General features: G+C 34.6%; 1 protein-coding gene across 1 annotated transcript; it reads right to left on the bottom strand.

Annotated features, from left to right (window-relative positions):
• Window positions 1-655: 655 nt before the first annotated feature.
• On the bottom strand, window positions 656-11,223 carry LOC120538571 (H-2 class II histocompatibility antigen, I-E beta chain-like). The gene is given in 7 exon segments (XM_039767966.1): window positions 656-679; window positions 1,038-1,094; window positions 7,728-7,840; window positions 8,158-8,351; window positions 8,353-8,440; window positions 10,650-10,919; window positions 11,052-11,223. Coding segments are annotated over 6 exon segments (738 nt in total). The 5' UTR covers window positions 10,912-10,919; window positions 11,052-11,223.
• Between the last annotated feature and the right edge of the window lie 632 nt (window positions 11,224-11,855).

The raw sequence follows: 11,855 nt of genomic DNA, 5'->3' as shown, positions 1-11,855 counted from the left end.
TATAATATGATATTTTTATATGTGTGCACATATGCAATTTGTTATGTATTGATCCAGATTGTAAATTGATTTGCAATGTTAATTTATAGATAGCTCTAAAATATTAAAATTTTATTCAGCATATCTTTTAAATCACAAATTGCACATTAAAATATAATTACCTCCATTTCCCAAGACCCACAAGATCTAAGATTTCATAGCAATAACACTCATTCTTTAGTTTGTCTAAATGCAGCAATTGATCATGTGAACAAGTCAGAGTTATTGATTAGACACAATCCTTAGTATACAGCACTGAAATTAGTCTAATATAGGGGCATTTTAATTTAGGTTAATGAAATTTAAAAGAAAACAAAAGTCAAGTACATTAATAATATATTAGCAACACAAAAAATTGTGGAATATAGTAACTGTCTGAGGACATGAATCACTCAAACAGACTAACATTAGAAATATGAATAGTTAAACTGTTTCTAATTAATGATCCATTTACAGATTTTATACAGTTATTCAATTATTAGGCACTCATCAGTTCGGATAATTTCTGATAATTAAAAATGTTTTATACACAAAATTTACAAGTAAAAAAATAAAAGCATGCATTGGAAATTCACTCATCAAATGTTTAATTGAAACCCCTTGTAAAAAAGATGCATTAGTTGATTTCTGCAAGTCCAACCTAATAGTAGAAAAAAACAGATATTCAATGACTAGTAACAAAAAAGAAAGAATTTTTAAAGTGAAATGCGTCTTATAAAGCTTCAGATGTTCAGCAGAATGCATTCACAAATCTTTAGTAAATATATATTTATATATATATATATATATATATATATATATATATATATATATATAATCTGTATTGTAATTCCAACAGCAATAACACATTTAAAATATACTCAAGATAATGCTACACAATAAAAATTGTCTTTCAGGCAGACTGCTAATTCAGGCATTTAATGAAAAGGATTTTCAAACAAGTGAACTAAATAAGAAGTTGAAGTCCACTAAAATCTAGGGAAACTGCTCAACCATACTGAAAATGAATGTATCAAGAAACCTGCCTTAACTGGAAGGAACCAGGATACGACCTGCTAAAAAAATAAAATTGGTACACTCACTTTAAAATGAGATCTAAACCAAGCATAATAGTAAAAACTGATGTTTTACTAATATGACAGTATAGCTCCATAAAATGTCAAAATGTAGGAAGTCTTGTCAGTTTATAGCTTAACTGCACTATATCCCAGGTGCTGTTTGTTCAAAGTATAAACATTTGCCAAGGTTATACTGATTTTCTCCAAAGACATGACGATTAGGCTGTTTAATGTGATAGGCCAGTATAATTGAGTGTGGCTCAGAGCATTAGTGTGGCAAAAGTGGGTGTTCCTTTCAATGAGTATTTTCGAAATGATTTAAAAAGAGGAATAAATAACAGAAAACTTTTAATGATGATTTTTTCTAAAATCTAGTAATACTTCTAATGTAATGATACAAAATACAATTAAAGAAAGCAAACAAGATCATGCATCTTCAGCATACATATTTTGACCTTCCTTTTGTTGTGAATGTGCCTTATTTTCAGCATTGGTAGTTTTTTTTTTTTCTTGATTGGTGTACATTGCTATTTTGTTGCTTTATATGCACTGCACCGTTTGGTTGCGGTTGCGGTTTGCTAGCCAGTTGCTGCTTTGCTTTCTGATCTATTTTCATTTCCTGGTTTCAATAAACTATTTTGGTTTGGTTCAGCCATAAGTCCTTTACATTTCCACAAAGAAGATTTTATTAAATCTACTCTCTATTTAGTATAAACAGATTAGTGTGTTCATTTGACATTTTATGCAACACCATACATCATATAATATACATCTATATATCAATTTTTTCATCTTCATTAGCAGAATATAATGATGCTTTTATGTCAATCCAACCAGTTTTATCACACATACAACAAAATACCTTATAATATATTCATTCCGCTAAAAACAGTAGTAGTTCATTGTGTGTTAGCAGTCGACAAATAATGTCTATGTAATGGCATACGCTTACAAATGGTAAAACTGTATAAACATTCAATTGCTGACAAAATCATTACTGGTGATCATGCAGAAGTCATATTCCTTCCGTGTATTCCATGTTAGATACTGGTGATAATTCAGCAAGTAGACTAACATTCATCTTGCATAGACAACAATTTCCAATAGTTTTAGCATTTGCTATAAATAAAGCTCAGGGCCAGAGTTTTGACAGTGTTGGAATATACCTGTGGATGGTTAATGAACGAACCCCAAAGTTGGTTATAAAGAAAAGGTCTCTCAATTAAGTCCAGCTGCTGTTGGCTTTATTCCAAACAATTTTCTCATTTGTTTAGATGTTATTATTTAATTAAAATTATTTTTCATGTTTTACATTTATCGAAGCAAAGCAAAAACATAAGGAAAGATTCAAAGTTTTAAGTGAAATAAATAATTAGAATTCCATAAATCACATTTAAATATTTATCTCTCAAGCTCAGATGCATTTCCCAAATGCATTGCCACACTAAGAACATCATAAATTCCAACATAAAATCAATCGTTATTCTAAGAGTGTCCAACCCCATTGTAAGAGCCAATCTTAGAAAGTTTTGAGTTAACCTCATATTAATATTTGCTTTATTTGAATTGAATATAATTTATTTCTTTGTATGGTCATAACTTATGGTATAGTCTTTCCCCTATAAGTTAGCAAGAGATAGAACCTTCTTACTATAACAAAGAAACAGTGTGATAATAAGCTTAGTTGTGGTAAGAACAAGTCCCAGTAAAGAGGGACTTAAAAGGCACATTTTCAAGTTAGAAATAGGATAAGCATGCAGTTTTCTGACCGTTTTGAAATGGTTCAGAAATGTTAAGTAAATAGTAACGATTTGAGATGTAACAAGATTAAACCTAGAATTGACAGTGTGAACTGTCTTACTTTAAAACTTAACTAAACTTTTAAAATGAAGATATTTTTTCTGTGGAATCATTTCTGTGCGTCAGGCTTTTGTTGAATCCCATTTTTGAGTTGAAGCTGTTGAATTTTGGTAATTTTGGGAAAACGCAGCTACACCCATTGTCACTAAAGTAGCATGTTAAATCCTTCATAATCTATGTGTTTCTTGAACTAGTTGTTAATTGCAACATGATACCTTAAACGGCTTTCTCTTGACTGACTGTATAGCTATGGGTAGCAATGACCACATGATACATTAAGTTCAAATTATGACAGCTATCTGAACATTTAGAATACTAAGATTATACCATTTTTCATGATGAAATGCATTAAAGTATTTATTGTGTTACATTTTATAGATAAATTGCTAAGTTAATTTACAGTACATAAATTATACTTACACATTAAAAAATTAAACTTGTGGGCTGTAGCTGATACATATTCATATGCACAGCCTCTTGGAGCCTCTTTATAACTGCCGTGAAGGCTCTTTGCATTGAATGTTCAGGTAATTTTGCAGTCACTGAGGACTTTTTATGGATATTGTGGAAAAGCGGCCTGGGAGTACCCACTATGTCTTCATCTAAGCCAGTCTGACAGTGTCAAATGGGAAGAAATGCACTTTTGGAGTGCTACTGTCTCCAGTGGGTTGGCGCCCTGCCCAGGGATTTGTTCCTGCCTTGTGCCCTGTGCTGGCTGGGCTTGGCTCCAGCAGACCACCATGACACTGTGTTAGGATATAGCGGGTTGGGTAAAGACTGACAGGCTGACTGACTGCTACTGTGTTAGCAGTATCCCGTTCGATCTTGCCTGTTGCTTAAGACAACACAATACTGAACATCGCCATTCATTCATCCATCCAGTTTCTTATTCAGGACAGGGTCAGAGATAAGCTGGAGCCTACCCCAACAAACATTGGGCACAAGGCAGAAACAATCCCTGGACAGGGTGCCAGTCCAACGCTGTGTGCAAAACAAACACACACGCACAGTATGGTTAATTTAACAGTACCAATTCACCTAACCTGCATGTCTTTGGACTGTTGAAGCAACATGGAAAACTAGGACAAAACTCTCATTGGAAGAACATGCAAAGTTCACACTGGGAACACACTGGTCTCTTCTTACTCACTGTTTATTCTCGCTGTTGGAATGGGTAATGCATGCCTTAGTAAACAACAACTCTGCTATTATCTAAAAGAACAGGCTTTGTATTTTTTGAGAAAAGACAGATTTTCTTTTATAGCATCTGTCCTTCATTTTTGTGTATTAGTTTCAGAAATAAGTGTTCAGTTTTGTGCTTATTTGTACACTCTCCATATTATGTTATTAAGTTAATGATATTATGGAAACTTCATATTACTTTTCAAAAGTTTTTCATTCTTATAATGCAAGTATAGCCAATTGACTGTTTTTAATTAACTTATTATTTTTTGTAGGCAACTTCAGGAGGAGGGTTAACTAAGTAGTACTTAATGCTGGCTTGTAAAGTGGATACTTAAGTAGAGTTTTGGGAAATACACAAAAAAGTAGCTCGTACTTTATATACATCCATCGTAAAATCACTTGTTAATTGGTAAGAATCACTGTTTTCACGAAACACACCAGGACAGATTAGGCTGATGGGTAATTTCAAATTGACCCTATATGTGTGTGGCTGCATTTTGCATGGGCCCTGTGAAATACTGGTGCATTGTCCAGAAGTATTTTGTCTTGAACACTGCACTACTGGATAGGCTCTAATCCCCTTGGCCATGAACTGAATAAAGTATACCTTTACTACACATTTCTTCTTACAAAATGAATGAACATATTGTACACATTCCTTTAAGGCAGCCTTGGTCAATTCAGTTACTAATACAGATAATATTCTGTTACAACGAACTGCCAGGAACCTAAAAGATATGTTGTTGTAATGAAAATTTCGTAGTAATTAGATTCTGTATTTGTCGCTATAGTGCTTTCTTTAACTTGAGCCCAGGCATTTGCAATCATTTCAATAGCTTCTTTCACATTAATTTTAATCTCCTTCTGTCTACAAGTTATGCTGATGAGAATTTTTCTCAGCATTTCCTTGTGATAACACACTTTCAGGGTGCGAATGATGCCCAAATCCAATGGCTGAAGCACTGCTGTGCAATTGGGTGGGAAAAATTCTACGCAAACATTATCTAAATGTGGAAGCATGTTGTGGGCAGCGCAGTTACCAATCAGAAGCCGAATCATCCTTTTCTTCTTCATATTGTGAGGTTTCTGAACTCTTTTGGGATTCCCCTGACTCCCCACCCAACGGAAACAACAGGCTGAAGTGTGTCCCGGCGAGATTGCGCGTCTGTGGAAGATTGTTTGCCCGTTGCTGGGGCAGGGTAACGGCAGGCTCACAGTGGTGCAGTGAAGCATCATAGTAACAAATCATAAAAGATGTCCCTGTCTTGCACCCCAAAACACGAGGCTGGGTCTCAGTACTTTAGCAAAATCAGCTTTATTCAGCTTGAAACAGGAACAGCACGGTTAATTATTGTAGCGTGATCTACCACTCTCCTATACACAGACACAGCAGTCAGGCAGGGTTGTGGCTAGGTCAGTGGCCAAGTAATACTGTTACTTGCATTTACAATGTTCCTTGCATCACCCATCGTTTGCTTCTGTGAAGAGCCACAGAAGAGCTGTGAGTCTGCCATGGATAAACAGTCTTCCACAGACGCGGTGATTGCACTTGCATGTTGTCCAGTTGGGGAGGTCCCAAGAGAGTTTAGAAACCTCACATTTTCTTGAATGAGTGCCAAATTAATAGGAATGTTTCTTGAACAAGCATCACTGAACCACATAAAACTGCTTTTTCGACGTCTTCAAATGCAGCAGTTTGCATATGTTTGCAACCCAAGATTTTTCTTCTTTTTTGCTCTGTCTTTCAAGAAAGTTGACAGTGTCAATGGTGAAATTCTGAATTCACTGGCAACGTCTTTTTCTTTTGCCGCAATCGAGCTAAAATTTTTTTCTAATATTAACTGTTATCGTTTATCATGCCTGCTGTTTCTATAGGAGAGTGACAATGAGTTAAATTCCAATGGATGTTTTTCAAATGCTGATGAGCAATAAGCAAAAGGTATCACTGAAAACCACAGAAAACAAAAAAGGCAAAAAAAAAAAACAGTAAGAGGAAAGTTCGAAGAAAGATAAAAAAAAAAAATGACAGTGTTTTTGTTTGGGGATTGTTGTGCACAGCTGAGCTGTGGCCACAGAACTAACTGCTCTGTGGATGATTCATTCAGGAATTTCAAGGTTTTTGGACACTTTAGTTGTAATGAAAATTTCGTTGTAAAGATATTCGTTGTAGCGAATTTTACCTGTAATTGCTTTCAAAGCCTGCTGCTCAAGGTTAAATAATTATCTGTTCCATTTCAGTCACAAAGATGGCATAGAATTTTAAATAGACCTTAAAAGGGTGATTTGTAAAGGAGTACAGGTCACAAGAAATAAAGCCTCATATTTTAAATTCTGGATTAACATTTGTCACAGTGATTTTAATTTTCCTCAGTGTCTAATCATGACCAACTACTAGCAATGAAATTTTCTATCAAATCTGTCAAATTTACTATATTGAAAATATTCTATAAATAATTGAACACAAAACAATAAGTCAAAGCAGTACTTTTCATGCAACCAAATTCTGGTTTGTTTAAAATTTCTGGATCATGAATTTACTTTTTCTCTGAGTCTTATTTTTATTGTTGAAGTTATACTTATTTGAAATGGAAGAGATGACATTTTATGCACAAAATACTGTCTGCAAATAAAGTTTATGTTTGCTGTTTTTTTCTATATTCAGCTCTAAATTGCTTTGCCCCTTCTGGGCTGTACTCGAAGTCGCTAGTTAATAACGAAGTATTTAGAGCAACACTTTAGGACAAAACACTGTGCAATATTGTGTTTTTGGTATCCTGAATTAAATATCTTCTCAGTTCTGACCTTTTGCCTTGTTACTTCTTTTACATTTTATCTCCGTCCCTATCTTTTTCCCATAGTGGCCTGCCTTCTTCCATCTCTGGTAGAACAAGCCTCATAACTCTGTGTTAAAACTGCATCTTTGTGTTACCTGGAATGCTCAGAGCTTTTTGCATTAAATTTAATCCCCAGATTAGAGATATCTTTGTATGTCCATACATCCATTATCCAACCCGCTATGTTCTAATACAGGTTCACAGGGGTGTGATGGAGCCAATCTTAGCCAACACAGGGCAAGACAGGAACAAACCCGGGCAGGGTTCCAGCCCACCACAGGGCACACACACACACACCCACACACCAAGCACACACTAGGGACAATTTAGAACTGCCTATACACCTAACCTGCATGTCTTTGGACTGTGGGTGGAAACCCATGCAGACACGGGGAGAACATGCAAACTCCACACAGGAAGGACCCGAAGTAAACCCAGGTCTCCTTACTGCAAGGCAGCAGCGCTACCACTGCGCCACCATGCCGCTCTTTGTATGTGCCAACTGTAAATTTAAGATTTAAATTGTGAACGTGTCTCATTTTTGGCTTCAATAGTGAAGTCCATATATTCATAATATTCTAAAGAATTTGATGGCTTTTTATTTTGAGAACTTTTATGTGTTTGGCTTGTTTTCCTATTCAGACAAAAATACAAACATTTTATTCAGTCTTTAGATAAAGGGGCAAGTTCTTAGCCTGACTACAATACAAAATTATTTGTTTATGAAGTGGTGAATGTTGTAAATTCTTACCGGTGGATTTCTTTTATAGTAAATTAATCCAGCAAATGCAATGACCAAACCTAAAACAATAGCAGATGCTCCAATGATAACCTTTTTCTGATCTGATCCTGACATGGATGGATCTGCAGTAAGAGAAAAGCAAAAAAGATGATTTAAAATGTCCAAATGAAAATTAAATAAAATATGATAAAGGAAGTGTTAATTTGCTCACCCTTTTACAATAATATGCATATTTATAAGAAAACTTGTAAATTATACTAACAATTAAACTCATTACACACTCTTAACTATCCAAAATAACAGTCATACCTATAAGTATAAGTATTTTTCATATTCCTATATATCTTCATGTAAACAGTGACACATAAGCAAATACTGAAAGTAATTTTGACATGGACATGCTGTAAATTAGAATATTTTCTTTTATAACATTTCTTACCCCATTGTACTATGATGGGTTGGTCCGACACACTCCTGTGCTGCACCTTACAAGCATACGTCTCCCCAGACTGAGGGGTCATTTCCCAATGGGAATGTATCTGGTAGTACCAATTGCCATTAGACACCTCTTCTGTTGAAGTGACACCTGACTTTACCTCAACTCCATTCCTAAGCCAGGTGACTTTAATTTTCCGGGTAAAAGCCAAGAGCACTACAAACCAGCATGTACTCATGAGATGAACCTTCTGAGTTTGTAGCTCTGACTGAGACAGTTGGCTTAACTGAAAAAAAAAAAAAAGAAACATTTTGCTATTTTTATTTTACCAAATCACACAATACATATAAATTGGCAATGCAATGTTAAATTGAAAACTTCCATATTATATGAACTATGAACTTTAGAAATACTGTGGTTATTTAACCAAATATGTACACTGTATATTAATGGAACCCTTAATTACAATAACACAACTTCAATATAAAAAAGAATACTGGCTTTTACTGACATCTTCCACAGATACAAGAAAATATTGAAATTCAATCTCCTAAAACAGAATTGAAAAATAAAACTACTATAAAATCTTACAATCTTCTTCTTGATTAAATACAAACATCATTCACTCATTTGAACCAGGTTTTTTATCATTACAGGGTACTATAAAGTCAAACATAGTGCTAGCAAAAAACATATGCAAAGGAGGATCTAGCTTTAAACTAAACCAACTGGGGACTTTTTAGCAGAAAATATTGAACATCTATGTTTAATAAAAGTTGCAGGCAGTATGGCATTCCTGTAAGGTGTCAGTATATAGATGAATAATTTTCAATAAGTTAAACTTTTTTCAGAAGCTAATGTTCTGTAATTTGTAAGACCGATTGCTACTCATGTTGCTCATTAGTTCAGAGGTTAACAGAGTCATTATAGAATACAACAAAATTCTAACTTGCTTGTGTTAATCAACATTCAGCATATCACCACCTTCTGGCACCATCGTATCCTCTTAAAAATAAAGGTGACATAGTGCTTCTGCCGAATGATGCCATAGGGGAACTATTTTTAGTTCCCAAAAGACCATTCATATGAAGATCCCAGAAAGAATCATTTTTGTATTTAGATATGTAACAGGCCCCATACATTAAATAAGTAAGTAACACAGCCTAATTTCAGGTTTTCTTAACCTGTTAGTGCCATGCTAGGTAACCATCATACATTAAAGATTTCAGGTTTTTTTTTTTTACATATTAGGAAGTTTTCAAAGCCCAAAGAACCAACTTCATATTCAAAGAACCTGTCCCAGAATGAAATTGTTCTTTGTCAAGCAATGGAGCTATCAGGAACCATACACCAGTAAAGAACCATAAAATGCCACTAAAGAATCATTATTTTTAAAGTGTGAGTGAGATTAACTACCTGAACCTTACACATAGACAGCATAGTTTTGTTGACACTTGTAATTCTCTCTAAAATATGCATAAAGGAACCCATCAAGATTAGCACCTATTACTAAATTACAGCCTTTCATACTGTAGCTAAACAGCCTTTAAATCTTAAACAATATAAGCATTACTTTCCTATGTTGTGTTCTCACACTACTTTGAATACTTTGAACCATTTTACCAAATTCTGAAAAGTTTACAGATGAACACTGACTGTTGATACAAGTCTATTATGTCAGATTCCAGGATACAGACTAGAATTAGAATGGCATTATCTGCGCTTCAGTCTCTTTGATTGTCTGGTGAAGAATTCTCAGAGATTTCCAAAGATAAACAACTTTGGCCAATGGGTTCCAAGTAAAGTGGAGCCATACTTCAGCATTTTGGTAAAGATAAACTTAAGTATGAAATTAAAAGAATGTTCTATGGTGTATATATTTTAGTGGTAACTACTAAGAAATAGCTTTATATGGGGTGATAAAAATATGCTCTTTTATTGCATAATATTCATTTTAGTATGTTTTTCTCAAAGCACTTTTTCAGATTTTGTTTTTTCAGTGAATATACTGCCCTTTCTCCACCTGTGTTTCCCTGATTAACAACTGATCATCAAGAATGACACAAATACTGTAAGCCTTTACAAACATGACGTGGCACTTCACACTGTTTTTTAGTGACACAAATATCCAATCAAGATCATCTATTCCAGCATATCTGTGGTGCAATGTAATTTGAACAAAAATGTGTAGAAAAAAACTGAACCAATGTTTGCATCCTGTACTGGCCATGGTGCACACCTGCAATTTTTAATTTTTATATATTTATTAATTTGTTTTTTGGTTTTTCAATATAAACCGAAAGTGCTTACCTGTTGATTTAACTGGTGTTACTCGAAAAAGTCAAGGAACTTTGATAAAATAAAATTGTTTTCTATTTACTTTAAACAATGTGCTAAGGTGTTTTAATTAAGTTAATTACGACAATTATATCAGCCGTGCTCTTTTTATTCAGTGTCTCCGTCTTTGTGAAAGGCTGTAGACAGAAGTGACTCACCTGACATGTCCAGGACGCTCTCATAGCAGAGTTTAGCGTTTTGTTTACAGACGCCTTCTAGATCAGCCTGCATCCGCCAGCACACTGGAATCATTGTTAAAGCGCTCGCGTTGTACACCCCACGCTCGGTGTATCCGATAAACTTATTCAAGGTGCTGTTGTATCGAATGTACTCCTCGTGGTTGAAAATGTACCGGTCAATAAACTCCATTCCCTCCAGGCTGTGGGAGCTGTACCTACACTCAGTCTGCCAGTGGAACATATAACTATCTTAAAAGAAAACGCAAAAGAGCACGTCAGGGTAAAGAAAACGTTTAAATGACTTATCTTTCATGCATTAACACTTTACTCTTACTTCGTCCAAAACACAAAACAGGGAGTCTCATTGTTGTTTAGACTTACCAACTCGAATCCTGACAAGTACAGAAAAGGTGCCAGGAGATAAATGACAGCAGACTGAAATGCCCTGGTTTCCATATTAACACCGCTAGTTTGAAAGAAATTAAAAGATCCCTACGAATAATACACAACAGACAGAAGCACTGGATAACAGTGGACATACAAACACTGACAGAGAGGTAAATAGTAAAAAAAAAAAAAGCCAACGGAATTTTTTGTATCTTTCTGTCAGCTGTTACCAGGCAGACCTGTTTGAATAGAAAGTATAGACATGAGAAAGAAGGGACTTTTCACTGAGAATGATACATCGTCTCAGCCACATAATATTTACATTTATATGAATTCATTTTACTTCAAAATAATAAACATATTTATTTCACCTCAAACTTTTTGAATTATACAAGTTTTAAAATTATCAGTATGATGTAATTGTTTGCATAGAACCCCTCCCCTCCAAAAATAAAAAAGAAAAGAACGCTTGAAAATTGGATTATTTGGTTGTCATTCACCTGCATGTTTGAAATACAATACAAACATAAGTAACAATTATAATGATACTCATTATTTAAAAGAAAGAAGACAAAACCAATTGCAAAGTGATTTGTGTTATTTTTAAATCTCAGTGGAATAATATGTTGCTTCACAACTTTTGAGTCCTAAAATGAAATTATAGGCTAGAAACTGTAGGTGGCTGATTTGTGTGTGTGTGTGTGTGTGTGTGTGAGTCCACATGTTCTCCTCACATCAGTGTAAAATTTTCTCCAAGCACTCATGGTGTTACTTTAACATGTTGGACGTGTGTTTTAG

Source organism: Polypterus senegalus, chromosome 11 (assembly GCF_016835505.1).
Source record: "Polypterus senegalus isolate Bchr_013 chromosome 11, ASM1683550v1, whole genome shotgun sequence".
Lineage (NCBI taxonomy): Eukaryota > Metazoa > Chordata > Cladistia > Polypteriformes > Polypteridae > Polypterus > Polypterus senegalus.
This window is presented reverse-complemented; position numbering and strand designations above follow the sequence as displayed.